The sequence below is a fragment of the Onychostoma macrolepis genome, chromosome 22 (genome assembly GCF_012432095.1).
Source record: "Onychostoma macrolepis isolate SWU-2019 chromosome 22, ASM1243209v1, whole genome shotgun sequence".
Lineage (NCBI taxonomy): Eukaryota > Metazoa > Chordata > Actinopteri > Cypriniformes > Cyprinidae > Onychostoma > Onychostoma macrolepis.
The window spans coordinates 9,905,273-9,927,793 of record NC_081176.1 but is presented as its reverse complement, the minus strand read 5'-3'; the positions used below and the strand labels follow the sequence as shown (position 1 = coordinate 9,927,793).

The window sequence follows — 22,521 nt, the reverse complement described above, 5'->3', positions numbered from 1 at the left end:
ACCGGATGTGAAACCTCCTGATGATGTAATTTTACAACCTCGTCTAAAAAACTCTGAAACTTTGGCTAATTTAGAAGAATTATTAAAACATTTATCTTGGGAAAAACAATCTGATTTGAAGTCTATGTTGACTGAATTCCCTGATCTTTTCTCAGATACTCCTTCTCATACCCACTTGATTGAACACGATATAGATGTAGGAGATGCTAAACCTGTCCGTCAGCGTTTCTATCGTGTATCATTTGATAAACGTAAGAAATTAGAGTCTGAAGTCAATTACATGCTTGAAAATAACATCGCAAAGCCATCCTTTTCAGATTGGGCTTCGCCTTGCTTACTGGTGGGAAAACCAGATGGCACGTAGCGTTTTTGCTCAGATTATAGACGAGTAAATATTCTAACTAGACCGGACTCGTATCCATTACCCAGAATTGAGGACTGTGTAGATCAAGTTGGATCAGCTCAGTTTGTCAGTAAATTTGACTTGCTCAAAGGTTACTGGCAAGTGCCTTTGACCACCCGAGCAAAGGAAATTTCCTCTTTCATTACACCTTTTGGATTGTATTCTTACTCTGTTATGAGTTTTGGTCTCAGAAACGCTCCAGCTACATTTCAGCCTTTAATGAATAAATTGACTGTTGGTCTAGAAGGTTGTGCCGTGTATCTCGATGACATCGTTGTTTATAGTGACACCTGGGATCAACACATTGCCCGAGTTCGTGCACTGTTGGAACGTTTGGCAGAGGCCAAACTCACAGTCAATCTGGCAAAGTGTGAGTTTGCCAGGGCGACTGTGACGTATCTGGGCAAGGTTGTTGGGATGGGAAAAGTGCGACCTGTGGGTGCTAACGTAATAGCAATTGACAAATTTCCTGGGCCTCAGACAAAACGTGAGCTGATGAGATTTTTGGGAATGGCAGGGTACTATAGGAGTTTTTGTCCTAACTTTTCTTCTGTTGTTGCCCCACTTACGGATTTGTTGCAAGCAAAGGCTAAATTTGTGTGGACTCCTAAATGTGAAAATGCCTTCGAGAATGTTAAGCGATTGCTCACCTCGTCACCCGTCCTGACAGCTCCTCGATTGGATAAGCCATTTAAACTTCAAGTTGATGCTAGTCAGGTTGGAGCAGGAGCCGTTTTGTTGCAGTCCGATGAGCATGGTATTGATCGCCCTATCAGTTATTTTTCACGAAAGTTCAATGTATATCAAGGATTTGGGCTCTGCAACATTTTGAGGTGTATGTGTCTTGTGGGAATATGCCAACTGTGGTATACACAGACCATAACCCCCTTACTTTTCTTCACTCTTTGCAGAGTCCTAATCAGCGACTTATTAGGTGGTCCCTTTTCTTGCAGCCTTACTCTTTGGAGATTCGTCATGTGAAAGGCACAGACAATGTCTTAGCTGATGCATTGTCTCGTGCCCCATGTGGTTGAGAAGATTCTTAACCCTTCTTTCCTCTTTTGTTTCCTGTTATTGGTTTTCAATTCCTTAAATTTTTGCTTTTTCCAGGTGCCGGGAGATTGCTGGTTTTGAATCCAGGATGGGTGTGAAGGGGGCAAGTTGTAATGGTCAAATGATTTTGTGATAACTCTGGTAAGGTTGAGGTTGCTTTCTTGAAGTTAATTTTGGGTATATTTGGGTTTTGGAAATCGTATAAGGTAGGGTTTCTAAAGGGAATCTCTCCCTTTTAAGGGGGGAGGTGTTATGGTTTCGTTTTATTTTTGTTTTTTTTCCTGTTGTCGTTCGGTCCTGTTTTATAGGTTACCAGATAAGGATCTACACCTGTTACCAATTGGGGACCATATTTAAGGTGTCTGGCCTTTGTTGGAAGGGGAGTTTTTTCCCTTGTCCTGCAGTTGAGCTCAGAAGATGGACCTTCACTTTGTTAATCATTTGTTTCTTTATTATTGTTCATGTATTATGTTTATCATTTAAACCCCTGGACTTAAATAAATATTTTATGCTTTAATATAGCGTTCTTTTGGACTTCAGACCCTTTTTGTTGTTGCTTCCTTGAGTCGGATGTAACATTTATGTTCAGTTATTTCACTTTAATGGCAATGAAAATAACCTATTAATTGCCATTAAAGTGAAATTACTGAACCTACACATAGGAGCCTGAGAAAAATGCTAATTTTAGAAGAAAATTTTAAACGGCACTTAGAGTCTTCTGCATCTGAACTCTTCATGGGGGAAAAAATTATTTGATCCCCTGCTGATTTTGTACGTTTGCCCACTGACAAAGAAATGATCAGTCTATAATTTTAATGGTAGGTTTATTTGAACAATGAGAGACAGAATAACAACAAAAAAAATCCAGAAAAATGCATTTCAAAAAAGTTATAAATTGATTTGCATTTTAATGAGTCAAAAAAGTATTTGATCCCCTATCAATCAGCAAGATTTTTGGCTCCCAGGTGTCTTTTATATAGGTAAGAAGCTGAGATTAGGAGCACTCTCTTAAAGGGAGTTTACATTTTGTTCAAATTAAATCAGAATTTTCACGTCATAGTTCAGATGCGGGCCGGGTCTCGGGCCTGTTTTAGGCTTCTCCTTATTTTTATATTTTAGACATCCATCAATTAGTGATGAAAAAAATTGCTGCGTTGGTGGAAACAACACGAGACCGTGCCGCGACTGTGAAGAGTGGCTCGACGGTGTTTAGAGTCCCTCAGCAGCAGAGAGCGCGCTGTCAGTGCAGCTGAAAAGTTCTGCATTCAAATGCACGCAATAGGCTGAAGCTTACCGCAAAGCCCCAGCAAAAGTAATTACCATGAATGTGTCTGGGGGAAACAGTAAGGAGATATTTGAATTATTTACTAATAAACTTGTGTTTTCTGTGTTAGTGTCGCAAAGATGAAGATGATGATCCTGACTCGCCATCTCCTCATTAGACGCGCCTTTAGAGAGAAGTGCATCTTCACAGATTATAATGAAAGTGTTTTTGTTTTATTTCATTAAGTAGTAATTTAAAGCTTTCTATAGATATATTTATCATGTCTGTGAGGCATGTATTCTCTGACTTTCGGTTCATTTTTGTGAAACGCTCTTGTTCAAGACGAGACTAAATTGATCAAACATAGGCTCAGCCTGCCGGTCTGCCGCTGGCTGCTTGGTCGTTACTTTAAGAAAGTAACCCCCCCAGGAGGTCCCGAGTGAATATGCTGTGAAGGGGGCCCAGAATCCGTAGTGGGGCCCCTGTTTCTGAGTGATGTTGCTTGGCCACTTTCCCATTGAGAATGGGCAACAAAATTGTATCTGGATCCGTTAAGAGAGAAACGTGCATCCGAATGAGAGAGAGAGGCCGCGAAGCTAGACTGATTATGTCAGGGTTTCTATAAGAGAGGACTCAAATGCAGGATTAGTGTTGACAGTTTATTAACAAAACAACTGACAGGATAAGAGATGGTGAGGAGGGGATGGAACACAGTCCAGACAATGGGCAGGGAATGAATTGTCGGCAGGCAGCCTAGGTGAGCGGCGACAGAGTCCAGTATGGCAGATCGCCGGAGAGCAGTGAAGGCAGCAAAGCTGTAGGCCGGAGGTTAGCAGGTTACCTTTCGGGTTGCCAGGGTCAAGTGCAGCAGATCGTTTCAGTATTTGCTGGTCTTCAGATGAAATTGGAGGTTATTGTGGTGTTCTGTCTGTACCGGATCGTCGGATCTGTTTGACAACTCGGGACCTTGAATTAAATTCCACGCACGGCTAAGAGGAGGTTCATTAATGTGGCGATTCAGATCCGATCGAAGACTCAAGTAACTGCTGATCCCATACAGCTCTCCTTTACTGGTCCTAATGGAGCCATAGAAATTGCGCAAAACTGAGGTCATTTGTGATTTCTTGATGTGTTTGAGGTCGATATTGAGCTGTTTTTCAGATAACCATGATTTAACAGTTCACAGCCCACACTGTTTGCTGCACTGTTATTTTCATGTTGGGTTTTTTCTAAATTGTCCAAATCTGCAGATGTAATGGCTGCACTTTTTGAATGGCCTGTTAGTGAAGATTCCCCTGCATCTTCATTGTCTGTTGAGCTTTCATAGTTAATATCAAATGAAATATTCATAAAAAATGCATTTGTTTGCCATGTTTGTTTCTTCTTAGATTAGCTAACGTACTCTACAATTAGCTCAGTGAATGATTAAAAAAACAAACAAACAAAAAAACATAGACCCGGCTAGAACAAGCGGAGTGATACAAAATAGTGAAAGGGCGTTCCTGTAGCAATACCAGTACAATATCTCATGGTTCTCAACCAATCAAACTGTTGTATAAATATAAATAAATAAAAAAAATAAAAATAAAAATATATATATTATACATACAGGTGCATCTCAAAAAAGTTTAATATTGTGAAAAAGTTGTAATCTGTGATTCAAAGAGTGAAACTTTTATATATTCTAGATTCATTACATGTAAAGTAAAACATTTCAAAAGTGTTTTTTTGTTTTAATTTTGATGATTAGAGCTTACAGCACATGAAAATCAAAAATCCAGTATCTCAAAATATTAGAATATTTAAATTTGAGTTTCACTAAATGACCATCCCTACAGTATAAATTCCATGTATCTCTTGTTCTTTGAAACCACAATAATGGAGAAGACTGCTGACTTGGCAATGGTATAGAAGACAATCACTGACACCCTCCACAAAGAGGGTAAGTCACAAAAGGTCATTACTGAAAGGGCTGGTTGTTCACAGAGTGCTGTATCAAAGCATATTAAATGCAAAGTTGACTAGAAGGAAGAAATTGGGTAGGAAAAGGTGCACAAGCAACAGGGATGACTGCAAGCTTGATAATAATGTCAAGCAAAGCTGATTCAAACACTTGGGAGAGCTTCACAAGGAGTGGACTGAGGCTGGAGTCAGTGCATCAAGAGTCACCACGCTCAGACGTCTTCAGGAAAAGGGCTACCAAGCCACTTCTGAAACAGAAACAGCGTCAGAAGAATCTTACCTGGGCTAAGGAGAAAAAGAACTGGACTGTTGCTCAGTGGTCCAAAATCCTCTTTTCAGATAAAAGTTAATATTGCATTTCATTTGGAAATCAAGGTCTGGAGTCTGGAGGAAGACTGGAGAGGCACAGAATCCAAGCTGCTTGAAGTCCAGTGTGAAGTTTCAGAAGTCAGTGATGATTTGGGGTGCCGTGATGTCTGCTGGTGTTGGTCCATTGTGTTTTATCAAGTCCAAAGTCAATGCAGCCATCTACCAGGAGATTTTGGAGCACATTATGCTTCCATCTGCTGACAAGCTTTATGGAGATGCTGATTTCCTTTTCCAGCAGGACTTTAGCACCTGCCCACAATGCCAAAACCACTTCCAAGTGGTTTGCTGACCACGATATTACTGTGCTTGATTGGTCAGCCAACATGCCTGACCTGAATCCCATATGGAATCTACGGGATATTTTCAAGAGAAATAAGAGAAACAGTCGATCCAACAATACAGACTAGCTGAAGGCTCAATAGTGCCTCAATTGATCGCCTCCATGCCACACCTCACTGATGCTGGAATTTTTGTTCTAAAGGAGCCCTGACCAAGTATTGAGTGCATAAATGAACATACTTTAAAGAACTTGAACTTTTCTGTTTTGCAAATCTTTTTTTTTTTTATTGATCTTAGGAAATATTCTAATATTTTGAGATACTGGATTTTTGACTTTCATGTGCTGTAAGCTCTAATCGTCAAAATTACAAAAAAAAACAAACAAAAAAAACTTTTGAAATGTTTTACTTTACATGTAATGAAGCTAGAATATATGAAAGTTTCAGTTTTTGAAATAAGTTACAGAAAAACTTTTTTACGATATTCAAATTTTTGGAGATGCACCTGTGTATGTACAGTATATATATATGTGTGTGACCCTGGACCACAAAACCAGTCTTAAGTCTCTGGGGTATATTTGTAGCAATAGCCAAAAATACATTGTATGGGTCAAAAATTATTGATTTTCTTTTATGCCAAAAATCATTAGGATATTAAGTAAAGATCATGTTCCATGAAGATATTTTGTAAATTTCATATAATTTTTAATTAGTAATATGCATTGCTTAGGACTTCACTTGGACAACTTTAAAGATGATTTTCTCAGTATTTTGATTTTTTTGCACCCTCAGATTCCAGATTTTCAAATAGTTGTATCTCGGCCAATTATTGTCCGATCCTAACAAACCATACATCAATGGAAAGCTTATTTATTCAGCTAAAAATTGCTGAGGTTCAAAAAGAAATGATTGATTTAGTCAGTGTGGAAGAACTTGACTGGTCTGCAGAAAGCCAAGTCCTAATCCAAACTGAACACCTCTGGTGTGACTTTAAATGCAGATCTTGAGCCAAAAACTCTATACCAAACACCAGTGACTTAATCAATCATTTCTTTTTGAACCTTGCCTTATACACAGAGGCATTGTCATGTTAGAATAGAAAAGGGTCCTGTCCAAACTGTTGCTTTAAAATTAGAAGCACACAATTCCCTAGAATATCATTATATGCTTAAACATTAAGATTTGTACTCATGGAAATTACTAAAGCAGTCAAACCTGTTCATTAGAAGGGGGTGACCCAATACTTTTGGCAATATAGTGTATATATATATATATATATATATATATATATATATATATATACACAGGGAAAGGGGAGCAAAATGTAAATCAGGATGTGTGTTGTATGTTCATTAAGCTGCATAAGATCATCCATGTTTGTCAAATGAGTGATTATGTACATCAATGATGTCCCTCTGCTGTTTGTTTGCATGTGTTACGTTATGAATCCAGACATATTTCTCTACTCACAATCTTTATGATCTGGAGAAAAACATTTTCACAGCACGTACCTGTTGTATATTTTTGTTTGGCTTGTAATAACTGTTCATTTCCTCTCCAGGTTTCTTCAGTATCGATACAGGTGGAGTATCTGTGTCTGTGATGGAGGGAGATTCAGTTACTCTACACACTGATGTTAAAACAAAACAACAAGAAAAGATTAGATGGTATTTTAATGAAACTCGTATCACTCAAATCAGTGGAGATCTCAGTTTTATCTGTACGGATGTTCAGTGTAATGAATCTACTGATAGAATCAGAGACAGACTGAAGCTGGATCATCAGACGGGATCTCTGACCATCATAAACACCAGAACCACAGACTCTGGAGTTTATCAACTAAAGATCAACAACAGCATCAATGGTGTTCTTCAACTCTTCAGTGTTGTTGTTCATGGTGAGTAATTATGTTTAAAAGCAAGTCTTGTACATTTTAGTCATAATTAATGTGTTTAGTGATATTTTTTGCACCAATATTGAGGTGTTTTTAAATGTAGTTTACTATGATTTAAAATTATTATTTTTTCCATTACTGAGTTGTTAGTTATCAGCTAGATTTTTATTTTATTTTTTTTCTGGTGAAGATGTCAGTTACTCATCATACAATCTCTGACCACCTTTTATTGTAATCTGTGTAAATACATTTATTATTTCATAATTATATTTTTAGTTAATGGATTTGATGAATAAAGTATGCATGAGCAGAGCACAAAATGTGGACAAAATGTTACTTTTCAGATTGAAAGATAGAGCATTAAAATCACTTTCATAGTTCTCTCATGTTGTGTAGTTTGTTGTTTTCAGCAGCTGTTCAATTGTGTTTCAGATGTTTCTGCTGCTGAACAAGATGAAATGAAGAGAAAGTCAGTGCAGCAGGGAGAATCTGTGACTTTAGATCCTGGTGTAATAAAAAACCCAAATGATTTCATGACGTGGTATTTTAATGACATTTGCATTGCTGAAATCACTGGAGATCAGATCAAGATCTGTACAGATGATCTTTATAAAGAGAGATTGGGAAAGAGAGCCAGAGTGAAGCTCGATCATCAGACTGGATCTCTGACCATCATGAACACCAGAACCACAGACTCTGGAGTTTATCAACTAGAGATCAACAGCAGCAGATTCAGCATCTTAAAGAGCTTCAGTGTTATTATCACTGGTGAGTATCATGTAGTGATGAAAATGGGGTCTCAGTAAATGCCAAGGGGCCAGTTATTCAAAAAGCTTAATCTGGATCAGAATGATCTGGATTTGGAAATCCCATGTTTTGATATCCAGGATCAGGAAATCCATCTTACTTTTGTGCCGGTTTTTAAAAGCAAAATTGGATTGGATCACAATAATCCAGATACACACTTTTCAGATTACCAAATCTGGATTACTAGTGCTCTATGGAGCCCCTAAAGGGGCATGGTGTTGGAAAGAAATATGAGGTGGGAATGAATGAATGAATAAATAAATAAATACTCAATGCTTTTGCATTCTCTCAGAAAAGTTTTGCATTGCATTCGCTCATAAATAACTACTTTTGACTGGTCCATCTCTGATGATTTTGCCAATGTAATTGACAAACTGATTAAAAACAAAAAAAAAAACACACTTTAAATTAAATATAATATTTTTGTTTGATATTGACAGCTGTTTTCCTTTTTTTTTTTTTTTTACTTTACTTTAGGCTACTATCTTGAAAATGGGTTGTTCAAAAGAACAAAAAAAGATTCTGAAATCAGATTAGGTCACAAAATCCCATTTTGGTTTTATTCTGGATCAAATCATTAGTTTGTGTTGTTCAAATAATTTTAGTAAAATTGAGATATATTTGATCCAAAAATCTGGATTATACTGATCCCAACAGAAGGGTGGATTTCAGGAACAAAAATGTAATAAAACTTTAAAACTAGTCCAAAAATACAACATTTGTAACGTAACACACACACACACACACACACACACACACACACAGACAGACACATATATATATATATATATATATATATATATATATATATATATATACATACATTAGACAGGTAGACATTAGGCTACCTCTAAAGCCTTTCAGTAGCCTACAGTAAAGTAAAAAAGACATGTTGGTGTCATAAAATAATCCCCAAACAGCTGTAAATATCAAACAAAAATACTATATTTAAAGTTTTCTCCTTTTTTTGGTAGACTACATTGGCACAATCATCAGAGATGAACCAGTCAAAAGTAGTTATGAGTGAGCAAACGCAAAGTTTCTTGTGTGAATGCAATGCAAAACTTTTCTGAGAGAATGCAAAAGTATTTTTTTTAATTATTATTATTATTTATTTATTTATTTTTTTCCCATCACCATGTCCGTTTAGGGGCTCCGTAGAACACTAATAATCCAGATTTGGTAATCTGAAAAACTGTGTATTGTGATTCAATTTAATTTTGCTTTGAAAAACCAGCAGAAAAGAAGATGGATTACCTGATTCTGGATAGCAAAACATGGGATTTCCAAATTCAGATCATTCTGTTCCAGATTAAGTTTTTTGAACAACTGGCCCCTCAGTTGTTAAAGATCATACACGAGGCTCATGTATGTTTGTCTGATGAGTGAATGTGTAAATCAATGTTTTTTTTGTTTGTTTTTTTGTGCTGTTTGATTGTGTGGGAATCCAGACATATTTCTCTACTCCCATTCTTAATTATCTGGAGAAAAACATTTTTTCATAGCACCTTCATGTTGCATAATTTGACTGTTAATTTCTTCTTCAGATTATATCGGTATTGGTACAGTGTCAGTGTCTGTGATGGAGGGATTTCCATACACTCTACAAACTGGTGTTAAAACAAAAGAACAAGAAACGATCAGGTGGTATTTTAATGACACTTGCATCGCTCAAATCACTGGAGATCTCAGGTATATCTGTACAGGTGTTCAGTGTAATAGTGGTAATGAGAGATTCAGAGACAGACTGATACTGAATCATCAGACTGGATCTCTGACCATCACAAACATCAGAATTACAGACTCTGGAGAGTATGAACTAAAGATCAACAACAACAGATTCAGTGAGAAAACCTTCATGATTTATGTTTATGGTGAGTCATTATGTTTTAAAATTTAAATCTCATCATTAATGTGTTTAGTGATTTTTTTTTTTTTTTTTTGCTGTGTCATTGCTGTGAGGTGTTTTTGTCTTTACCTGCATCACATACAGTATAACGATAATTTCTTCAAGAACACATTTACTGTTAAAGTGGAATTCATATGTTTAAGTACAAATTTAGTTCAATATGATTTTAAACATTAAGTTCTGGTTCCAGCTCTAAGAGGAGCCATGTTGTGCGGTTTTGGTTTATGATTAAATGTCTATTTGTTCTTGAGGTTTTTTCCATGATGGTTCATTTGGAGTGTTGTCTGCGATGGGGGACAATGATGTTGAAACAAACCAACAAACAGGTATTACATGTAAATGTATGTTATTTACTTGTGTAACATGTATGGTTTCTATACTGTTTCTACGAGCCTGTTTGATTCTGGTTATCCATTAATTTGTCTATATAGTTACTGATTATGTTAAGCGATGTCTTGTGTTTCGTTATCTATTCCAAATGTGTAAGCCCTCAGTTTCTTCTGTCTTCTGTTCCGCGTCGTTTATAATGGTTGTGCTATTCTCCTTTGGTTAGCTGAATCACTATGTTAAAGTCTGTTTCATGTTTCACTGCACTTTCCTGTTGTATAATTTTGCCCCACTATCCCTGATATGACTTATAAATGTTAACTGTTTTCATTTGATCTCCAGAATTTGTAACGGAGGGCGATTCAGTTACTCTACACACTGGTGTTAAAACAAACCAACAAAAAGAGATTATATGGTATTTTAATAACACTGTAATCATCGCTGTAATCAGTGGAGATCTCAGCTTTATCTGTACAGATGTTCAGTGTGAAGATGGTGATGAGAGATTCAGAGACAGACTGAAGCTGGATCATCAGACTGGATCTCTGACCATCATGAACATCAGAACCACAGACTCTGGACTTTATAAACTACAGATGATTAGCAGCAGAATCAATACAATGATCTTTATTGTTACTGTTCAAGGTGAGTCACTATGTTTAAAAGCAAGTCTTGTACATTTAAATCACACCATTAATGTGTTTAGTGATATTTTTTTGCAGTGACTTTCAGAGGTGTTTTCTTCTCTTTACCTGTATATTATCAGTATGTAGAATATTTCTTCAAAAACACAGATTTTGTTCACTATTTAAAACTAATTTGTTTTTTCATTGGTTAGTTGTTGGTGGAGATGTCAGTTTCTCATCAAACAGTCTCTGATTGCCTTTTATTGTAATTTGTTTAAATACATCTATTATTTCATACTCGTTGATTTTTACATGCAAAATGTGTTCATTAGCACAAAATGGGGACAAATGTAGCTTTTCAGACTGAAAGTTGAGTAAAAGCATTAACAATCACTTTCATATCCACATATCTTTTGTCTGTTGTTTTCAGCATCGATTGGTTTGTGTTTCAGGTCTTTCTGCTGCTAAACAAGATGAAATTAAGGTAGTGAAGGAAGGAGAATCCATCACTTTAGATAGTGATGTGGAAAAAATACCAAATATTATAGTGTCATTATATCATAATAGCAGTCTCATAACTGAAATCACTGGAGATCCCAATAAGACCTGTATAGATGATCAGTGTGAAGATGCTGATGAGAGATTTAGAGACAGACTGAAGGTGAATCAGTCGTCTGGATCTCTGACCATCACAAACACCAGAACCACAGACTCTGGACTTTATAAACTGAAGATCACCAGATACAGCAGCAACATCAGTATCAGCAGCTTTAAGAGTTTCAGTGTTAATGTCACTGGTGAGTATCATTTAGTCATTCAATGCATTTTCATTTTCTTTTTCTTTTAATATAATGGTCTCGTTATATTTTTCAAGATAATGAGATCATCTCTATCGCTTTTACATGCACATCATAGAAAAACAGTTGCCACAAAAAAGTAATATGAAAGAAAAAAAAAATGTTTAAAAAAAAATCCACTAGATGTATCAGTTAAATGAATATCATAAAACTGACCGAAGCAGAAAGGTGTAAACATCAGCTTAAGATATTGGTAAATATTGTATCAATTATCAGTCGCTCACTAATATTATTACACAACTCTCTTCTGATTGGTTAATCGCGACTGGGTTTATTTTGAGATAACCGGCTGGATGTACATTATCTCTCACGTACTGACTCTCTGCCTTCAGCTGTTTCAGATTCAGGACTGTCTTCAGATGCTGTAGCAGGAATATGTGCTGCTGCTGTTGTTGTTGTTCTGGTGTTCGTTGCTGCAGCTGCTGCTGTGGTTTACAATCACAGGCGTCAAGCAGGACAAAATGGTGAGTATTACATACTGCTGACTTAACAAGATGGAAATTTGATAATTTTTGTGTAGAATTGCTTAAAAGATGTGAAAATGTGCATTTAACCAAAGTAATGTGTTTTTTTAAATTTGTTAATATTGTTCAAACAGACACCAGGACACAGCACAGTAATCAGGTGAGATACTATGAGCACTGTTTTAGATCTGTGAGTTGATGAAATATTTTTGTATTTTATATGGGTTAATTCAGAAATAAAGCATAGAAAATGTAACTTACTCTTCAGGATAGCACTGCTTTCATACAGCTTCAGCTGCTCTCATATAATTAGAATAATTAATTTCATTACATTAATATCATAGTCATATTTATTTAGCATTGGCTGTTATGACCCTCTTCTATAAATGTTTCTTACAAATTAACTCTGAAATAAACTTAATGACAAATAATATAAAACAAAATTGCAGAATTAAAAGTCACATTTTTATTTGTCAGCCATTTTATAGAAACATCCAAATCATTCTTAAATAGTTTGTGATTATTTTATCTGGAACTCAGACATTAGTCCTGTTCATTCGGAATCTGTGTTTTCTTACAGGCGAATGGTGTTGAAGATTTGTCTCCTAATCAGAGTGACACTAAGGAGGAAGACTTCAGTGACTCATCCCCTAATAAGACTGAGACTGAGGCTGCCAATGAGACACTAACATAACATTAATTATTTTGATACTTTCATTGAAAGGAACAGTGAAGAGACAATGGAAAACTGGAAAACAGGAAAAGAGGATCAGCTGAAACAGAGAAACATCGCTCACAGAGAAATAGTATTTCAGTATTAGGAACAAATACTAGTGGAATTTTACCTCAACAACAATTTCAATTAATTCAAATGAAATTTTCACAGAGCAGCCGTCAGTCAAACAACACACAGGTTGAGTCCATACTACCGATACTGGTAATGTCACACTTTTACCGATTCAGAATTAGCATCTTGACACCACAAGAGAGGGACATCTGATAAGTTGAAAGCACTTTGTGTTTTTGTTTGTTTGATGGGTCACAGATTTGTGGTTAAAGGTTCAAATCCTGCAAGGGTTTGAATCTTAAACTCTGAATCTCAGGAACTGAACCTGTAGTAACTGCACTGAAAAAACCCCCAGCAACAAATGCCAAATATTGTGTTTTTGTAATATATTTGTATTGTTATATATTCCATAAGTTTTACTTGCTGCCGAATAAGCTTTTTACTGCTATTAAGCATTTGAATGTTTTTAAGCACATTTAACATATTTACTGGTAAAAACAACAACAAAAAACAATATGAATGTATTATTCATGTCTATTACAGTCTTCAAATGTTTCTTACAGGATTTAGAAGTGTCATCTCATGCCTATTTTTGTAAATATTCTCAGAAAAGAGAGATTTTATATATACATTTTTAATTCTATATTTGTTAGTTTTCTTTAACTTATCCAACTTTATACACATATAAATGAACAATGGAGATGAAAGATGTTTGTGTGGTCATGTGACAACCAGTGCAATTAAAAACTGATTTGATAAATTCATGAAATGTTTAAACAACTCTAACCCAGCTAAAACACCAAGCATGTAACTTACCAGTTACATAACTTATTGGTACTTTTTGGTCATTTCATGACTTACTGACAACGTAAATAGGATGTCGCATGCTCATAATTTCATTACCATCTAATTACCAACTCACAACTTCATCAGTACGAACTCTTATGGTTATAAGATAATCAATAACGGTCCAGTTACATACTATTTTAGTACTATTTCATGATTTACTGGCAATGTAACTGCAACGTCATGAGCCTGTACCCAGCAAACACAACAACGTTGGAAAAACGTTTATTTATTTTTTTCACATTGTGAAAAGGTTGTGATAACGTTTTTTCCAGACGTATGTAATACAACAAATGTTGGGTTTTTTCACGTTATAAATGCTTTTTTTTTTCACAACGTTTTTACCACGTCTGCATGTCTCCTTCCAACGTTTTAAAAAACGTAATTACCACGTCCAAACTAGTACATTACATGCTGTCATCAAAATGTTTTCTTTACAGTGTTAAATCGGAATATTCATCTTATTACCAGCGCTTACTTGTAGCGTTGCTGACCTCTGTTTGTTGTCCATTTTAACATATGTAAACCTAATAATTTATACTACACACAAATTTTGTCTCTCATATTTATTCATAAAATATAAAAAGTAATATGATATGGGTAGGTCACAAAAAAACAAAATGGTTTCAAATAATTTATGCAATGACTGGCAAATTTGAATATGAGCACATTAACAAAGTCCTAGAACAGCATTTCATTTGTAAAATGTAAATAATTTACTTTCAACAAGTTACAAATGATTGTATTGCAGTTAATCATAAATAAATTGCCGGTAGGACAAGAGCATCTGCTAGGGCAGATTTAGTACCATAGTATAGAAAAACCGCCCTTTGGTCAAACAGCGTTTTCGGTTAGTGTAGTGAGGTTATGGATTTCCTTACCTACAAACATCCGATGTAGCAGATGTAAATTAGCTATTAGCTAACTCTGGTGCAATTACTTTTAATTGTACATTGTCCCTGTAAAAATAAACAATAAAGTAAAGTAATAAATAAATAATAATCATTTTGCAATTGTCACGAATCCGGTCTATGAACTTCCGTTCACTCACTACCAGAGGTCACCCGCTCACCACATGGACTCTTGCACTACACTAACTGTTGCACTTCACCCGGACTACAGTTCCCATCATCCATTGCACTGATGACACACACACACAGCTGAATGCACTGATTACACACATAGCTGATTGTAATTAGACTTGCTACATAAGCCATGGACTTTCTCCTTCTCACTGCCGAGTATTGTCTAGCGCAGGGGTGCCCAATCCTGCAAAGTTCAGCTCCAACTCTAATCAAACACACCTGAAGCAACTAATTAAGGTCTTCAGGATCGCTTGAAAATTAAAGGCAGGTGTATTTGATTAGAGTTGGAGCTGAACTTTGCAGGACAGTCGATCACCAGGAACAGGATTGGGCACCCCTGGTCTAGCGTATATCGCTCTCCCAGTGATAGCTACATTACGGAGCCCTTCCGTGTTTTTCCTAGTCTAAGTCTAGTTTATTGCCTGAGTCATTCGTTTCTTTATCTTCTGCTTGTGTATCTTGGATTAACCCTTTGCATGCTGTTTCGGACTCTGTTTATACCTCGCCTGGACTATTGCTCTTGTTATTGGATCATCCCTCATGTCAAGCCCTCTGGATATTGTTTGCCAATCGTAGACCTCGCTAGCCCTAGGATTACTCTGTCTTACCTGTGTTATACCTGTTTGCCATTGTTTGACCCTTCATCACCTTAGAATTATAAGGTTCTATCTGCATTCTGAGCAATTTTGAGATATTGAGCTTCAAAGTTTTTGCATTCCATAGACTTCTCTAAATAGAACCCTTTTTGTTTTCTAAAAAAAGGCCCAAAATGTACATGGCTTACAAAAGAAACATCACATAATGTAAATAAATCGTCACAGAATAAGAATATGTGAATAACTTGTCAGATAGAACCTTATAATTCCAAGGCGACGCCTTGCCTTTTTGTGACCACGTCTTGGAATAAAGCTTGCAAATGGATCTGCACGTCTCACGTCTCGTTCGTCCCGTAACAGCAATCTTATTACTTGTTTGCACGAAAACTAATGCTAATATTTTAAGGATTTTTTTTTAACACAAATTACAGGTATATGGCATCCCAAAACGGGGGCTCCAAAATAGGGTGTGGCTTCCTCCCATTGACAGACAGGCACATGGCACGCATTTTTTTGTGTTTTAATTAAATTAAACAATGTTTAATTAAACAATGTTTAATTTATAAAGTGTTATTTTGAAATTTAAATCAATAACAATTGGCTGAAGCCAGAGCCAATGGTGAAAGTCTTTGCGTGAAGAGACCCCGCCCCATTTTGGAGGTTCTGCCCACTTTTGGAGTTCACACCCCATTTTGGAGATCTCCGGTCTGCAGTTATACCTACTTGCAAAATTCTGCATTTAAACAGTCAATAGCAAATACTTAAACTAATAACAAAACTTACAGTTGCTGAATCAGAAGCGCCAGGTTGTCATAGCAAAGTAAGAATTACCTCCTCTCCTAGGTTTACGGAATGGTCGTCCATAAAATGTGTTGCTGTTCTTAATGATTCCTAAATGCAACTACTTTCTGAAGGCCAAATAAAGTGCTTTTGCTTTCACCTAGAAACACACAGCGTCTCCCTGTCAGGGCTGCATCAACACTACTGCAGTTACTGAAACCACGCCTTCTTTCTTTGCATGAACATTTGGGCTGCATTATGCAAATATTTCCACATCGTGACGTAGACATGTGGGGGTGTGTTTGAATGAGCCGTTTTAAGGGGGCGTGGTAGAGTCTTAACTTTGATAAAGCATATCTCTTTGGTTTTGAGGCTTTAGTCTTTGCAACTTCAGGGATCTTATCTATGCACAATCAGCTTGTAACACTCCAAAGAGAAAGGAAAACTTGAAATCGCATCATATGACCCCTTTAATCCTTTTGTTACGAAGATGAAAGTACAGATGGAGAGAGAACATATATAATGTTCATCTTTTATTTGACAAACATCTTGGGGTACAGGTGCTTGTAAAGGAATAGATTCTCAAGTCTGTTTATTACTTCAGTGGTACTACCCACATGTGATACTCCAAGGGCATTGCAGGCTTTTCTGGGTCCATGGGCATCTTTTGGGGAGACAAAAATCCTATTTCTCTCATCAACACAAATTACAGGTGGCTGCTCCTGGACATGCTGCCTTGCCTTTGGGTTTTCTGATGATGGCCCTTCTGAGGAACAATAGACAAATATGTAAAGACAATATGTAGACAAAGACCAATAAATATTAAACATTCAGAAGTACCAGTATCAAAAGCGCATACACTGGCTTGTTGGTAATTTTGCTTGTAAGAGCAAGATCTGCAAACAGTACAAAAAAGATGAGGGAAATTAAACTTGACATGGATGACATCAAAATGAAACATGACTTCAAAATGTAACTAGTAACATTACACATACCATGATTTTGGAGGTGCTTTTTAAAGTCAGGGGCACGACACAAGATGTGCTGGCACTCAGGGCAATGCCAGTGGCACCTCTTCCGTTGTTAGGAATTCAAACAAAAGCAAGGAACACAGTATTTTTCAAGAAAGAAAAACATTGACTTTCAATCAACGGGAAGAAACATGAAAAATGAATGTGTATTTTAGTTCCAACACACAAACCATTTAGTTAAATAAGCTTGAAGGACCGCCCAGGTGAAAAACAAGTACACTTCCATAATGTACTTTAAGTGCTCTATTTTCGTGCACTAATTTTGTACTTAATATACTAAAAATGATCTTTTAATACTTCTTAAGATAAACTTAAGATCATCTAAGTGTACTCAACAGTGCTATTTTGAGACACCATGAGTATGAACCAAAATGCACTTTTAACATACTATCTTTGTCTCAAAATAGCACAGCTGAGTACACTTAGATGATCTTAAGTTTATCTTAAGAAGTATTAAAAGACCATTTTTAGTATATTAAGTAAATTAGTGCACGAAAATAGAGCACTTTAAGTACATTATGGAAGTGCACTTGTTTTTCACCTGGGCATGGCCCTCCAGGAACCGAGTTTGACACCCCTGTATTAGAGAAAATAACAATCCTCAAATAGCAACACAAACTCATTCAACATATAGAATGTAGAACATTATAAATGACAAATCAAATAACATTTTCCATGGATAGGTTTTTGGATGTTCTGTTCAAAATAAGTTAGTAAGATTGTGGAAATGCAATGGCTTCTTACCTGCCTTCCTAACTGATAGCCAGGTACACAAAAGGTGAAGACCAGAGAGCCAGAGAAAAATGGTAGTTCTTAAAATAACTGTTTAGTTAAACTAAAAAAATAAGAAAGTATACTTTCAGTCTACTTTTTATGTACTTCTCTGAAATGTACTTTAGGTACTTCTCAGAAATATACTTAAAATTGCACTTAAGTATACTTAATAAAATGAACTTGAAGTATACTTCTTTTTCGTAAGGGGAGTGAATGTGTGAATCACTGATGTTCTTCTGCTGTTTGTTTGCTTGTGTTACATTATGAATCCAGACATATTTCTCTACCCACAATCTATTCTATGATCTGGAGAAAGACACTTCCACTGCACTTTTCTGCCATATAATTTAGTTTGGCTTATAATTAACTGTTAATTTCTTCTTCATGTGCTGATACAGATGGAGCAGTGTATGTGATGGAAGATTCTCCGCAATGCGCATGTGTACTCTGTGCACTCCAGTTCTGTGTGAACAAAGTCAATAAGTTTGAGTCCACTGCGATAATGTTAACTAGTATTTTCGGGAAAAATTAAATCTTCTCCGGGTCAATTTGACCCGAACACAACCAGAGGGTGAATGTCATACAACAGGTGATCAAAGTAGAAAGATGTAAATATCATCCATCCATTGATCCATCCTCCAAACTGCTTATCCTCTGCAGACTTGCAGGGTGTAAATATCAGTCAAAAAATATAGTCAAAAATTGGATTGATTATCAGTCACTCACTAATAATAATGACTAAAATAATACCTGTTCTCAGCTGTTGTAGCAGGAATATATGCTGTTGTTCTTTGGTGTCCTGCTGCTTGTTGCTTCAGTTGCTGGTTTAATTTATTGTCATAAGCCCCAAGCAAGAAGGAAATGTGAGTATTACATACAGATGATTTAATATAATGGAAATGTGAGATTTTAGAACATCTTTAAGATGTGATTTTTTATTTTTATTTTACTCTACCAAAGTAATGAGTGTTTTAATTGAACTTTAGTTGTTCAAACAGACATAAGGAGGCAACACAATGATCAGGTGAGATACTATCATATTTCATAAAAAAATAAAAATAGCAAAACAAAACAAAAAGATTTAAATCTGTAAGAACGTGTGTGTGTAGTTTTAGAAATCATTGCATATGTGGCAGTGTGGGATGGGTTTCCCCTCTTTGGGTGGTTGTCCCTTTATGTGAGGGAGCAATAGGGATAATTAATGTCAGAGTATTTAAATGCCTGGACAGGAAGCATTAGACCAGGGTGCCCAATCCTGCTCCTGGCGATCGACTGCCCTGCAAAGTTCAGCTCCAACTCTAATCAAACACACCTTAAGCAACTAATTAAGGTCTTCAGGATCGCTTGAAAATTAAAGGCAGGTGTGTTTGATTAGAGTTGGAGCTGAAGTTTGCAGGACAGTCGATCGCCAGGAGCAGGATTGGGCACCCCTGCATTAGACAGTAGCCTCTGTCATACCTACGCCTCTTCCGGTCTTCGGTGTCACAGTAGTTGAGGTAGGTGATGGTTGGTTATGTGTGTATTGTGTGTTTTAGCCTTTATAGTAATGTTCGTTCTTGATTTTATATGCAAGCAGTGGTGGGCAGAGCGAGGCTTCGTGAGACACTGAAACAGTCGAAGCAAATGTGTCGAGGCTTCGAAACGATTCGACACCCGTCTCTACGGTGACACCTAGTGTTCATTTTCAAGTATTGCTGTAAAACAGCTTCAACAGAGAAGCAGTTAGGCGAATTGACAAATTATAACGTCTGTCGTGTTAACCGATTCTCTAAGTGATTTGGGGGAGTGGATCGTGTACTTGATTGGGATGCTAACACCTTGGTTTCGAATCCAGGGTGAAGCACTAATTTATATAATTATAATAAGCATTTAAATCTTGTGTTTTTATTGTTCTGTTTCTGAAATGTGATGAAACATTGGTCTGACATCTGAATGAACTCATTGTGAATAAATATTAATTTTTCATGACCAAAATAACATATTAATAAAAGACATCAAGCCACAACGTCTGACTTTCTTTTTTTTTTTTTTTTTTTTTTTTTTAAACATATAAAGATTTTTATATGTCTCAATATACTTTGTGATCTGAATTAGATTTCATACAATGCATACCTTGCTTAGATGGCCCAGCAGTGTCAATAGGCCTAGTACAGGGACAGGATGAGTGCTCCTCAAATGGTGCATCATGGATGTTGTATTATTACAGCAGGCTAGCCGCTTATCACAATACATTCATCTCACTTTATTTTGTGTTTCCAAATGGAAATGCTCCCACACCACAGATGGACAGCATATCATGCGTGGAGCTTCCATTATTATGTAATCTATCAATATGAAATAATCTATGTATCGACAGCCTATGATATCCTATCTCTAACTTGCTGTGCTTGTCACTAACTAACTTATATGAATGTATGCCTATATGAATGCATGAGTATATTTATCCTAATTATCTGTCTATGTCTATAGCCTATCGATCAATATCTTAATAACTTTTAATCTAATCTATAGATACTTTTATTGTACGTCTGCGGCATTTTCCCTTATCTTGAGGACCACATAAAGTAAAAAAATGGCTAATCTTACCCCACTCGCCCTTATAAGTATTTAATTTTATTTTATAGACATTTAATTTAATATTTTACAACATAAATCTATATTATGTACTAATAAACAAGTTATTTAGAACATTTATATTATTTTTTTAAAACTATTTAGGCCTACTATTCCCAGTCAACACGTGAGATCATGCGACGATCACAGCGGCATCACGCCATTCTCATATGGTGATCCTCACAGTAATCTGTGAGCTCATTGTGAACTCAAAATGTTGAGCAGGTTGAGAGGAGGCAGTTCAAATATCAGTCACCGGGGGTACATTCTACTTCCTGTTCCTCAACATTATCACAGTGATATCACAGTGCTCTCACATGATGAGCTCATGAGTGCACTCCCAGCTAACAGATTTCTGTTATAAGAACCTTCTCCAAACATACAACTGACTTCCAGACACAGCCTTAGATGAAATCAACTGAAATAAACGAATCACCAGCTTCACTCATTATTAACCAGACTGACTTTATTTCTGTCAGACATCTACAAAAACGCTTATTGAGAATTAACAGAGATTTAGATGATGTTTTATTGTTTCGTTTGACATTAGCATCAAAGTGATTAGTGTTTGCTTTAGTTGGGCTCTTGACCCTTAACTTTATAACATTATATTTTTTGGGGCTGCTTTAACTGTGTTTGCAAAGCACATTTGTTATGGCAAGGAAAACCAAAAAGAGACTGCAACCAGGTGATATTGGTTTGTTATTGATGATAACAACAGTCATCATCTACATTCAAAATGCAGTCTTGGTGAGGTTTTATTAATCTATAGTTTCTAAATATAATAGCTCTGCGATTATGCAGCATAGGATCCAGCAGTCTCATAATCAGTTATGAAGGATTATAAAAGCATAAGACACAAACATTATTAACTGCCCTCTCATTCAAACACTGTGAGATCAAATTGTTGACTGGGTTAATATGGTTTTAATAAAATATTGTAACTATGATGTGTTTAGATTACTAGTACCAAGAAAAGTGATTAAAATGGGAAATACACTTAATTACAAGAATTAAAATGTGACAAACTGCTATATTGCCTATTCTATGATTTACCTGCTGGCTTGCTGGAGCTTTGAATTCATGTTTGCAATGTTCAACTGCCTTAGCAGCCTCCCTTCACTCTTTCTCTCTTCTTTGTTGTGAAGACTTTTTTAGTTTTTTTTGGCTAAAAAGTATGCCAACAACAGCAAATTTTGTGTAATTTATTAGATCTGATCAGATACAATAATTTGATTAGACATTCTAATAGAAGGTGGATATTTTGTTGTTAGCACTTTTAGAAGATCGAGAGCAAATCATTACTGATTTGTTTTTACGTTATGTTCTGGGAACGTTAGAATAACGTTCTACAAACCAAAAACTAACGTTCTGGGAACTATCCAACATAAGGGAGATGCAAGACTGTATTCATATGTTGTGTGTGTGTGTGTGTGTGTGTGTGTGTGTGTGTGTGTGTGTGGGTGGTTGGGTGTTAACGGTTGTACTTGGGTGTGTGCCCTCACACTGCTCATGTCATGTGACCTGTCTTCCAAAAAAAGGACATATGCAAATAAAGGCAGTTCCGGTTCATCAGATTACCAAGTAGAGACCAGTGAGCATGTTTTTTCCTTCGTATAATTTAATATAATTTACAGGTTATCATAGGCTACGCAAAAAAATGGCTGCGCCAATATTATAGCTAGGATATAATATTTAAATTAAGACAGAGCCGTTTAAGTTTCACAATTTCAGGCATGGCACATTATTGATTTTGTGAAAAATCTCGGGTGATGTTAGTAAAAAAAAATAATAAT

The 22,521-nt window shown here is 36.2% G+C and overlaps 1 protein-coding gene across 2 annotated transcripts in view; it reads left to right on the top strand.

Moving 5' to 3' along the window:
- Positions 1 to 15,839, top strand: part of LOC131529647 (uncharacterized) — a 51,957-nt gene extending 36,118 nt beyond the window's left edge. The window contains exons 5-13 of one of the 2 annotated variants that reach the window (XM_058759450.1): positions 6,891 to 7,226; positions 7,656 to 7,991; positions 9,578 to 9,904; positions 10,191 to 10,265; positions 10,609 to 10,911; positions 11,345 to 11,689; positions 12,082 to 12,213; positions 12,348 to 12,373; positions 12,794 to 15,839. In XM_058759450.1, the coding sequence (XP_058615433.1) occupies positions 6,891 to 7,226; positions 7,656 to 7,991; positions 9,578 to 9,904; positions 10,191 to 10,265; positions 10,609 to 10,911; positions 11,345 to 11,689; positions 12,082 to 12,213; positions 12,348 to 12,373; positions 12,794 to 12,907 (1,994 nt within the window). In that variant the 3' untranslated portion in view covers positions 12,908 to 15,839. Of the gene's footprint in view, positions 1 to 6,890; positions 7,227 to 7,655; positions 7,992 to 9,577; positions 9,905 to 10,190; positions 10,266 to 10,608; positions 10,912 to 11,344; positions 11,690 to 12,081; positions 12,214 to 12,347; positions 12,404 to 12,793 lie in introns of both variants that reach the window. The other variant, XM_058759449.1, reaches the window with a different exon arrangement.
- Positions 15,840 to 22,521: the final 6,682 nt, after the last annotated feature.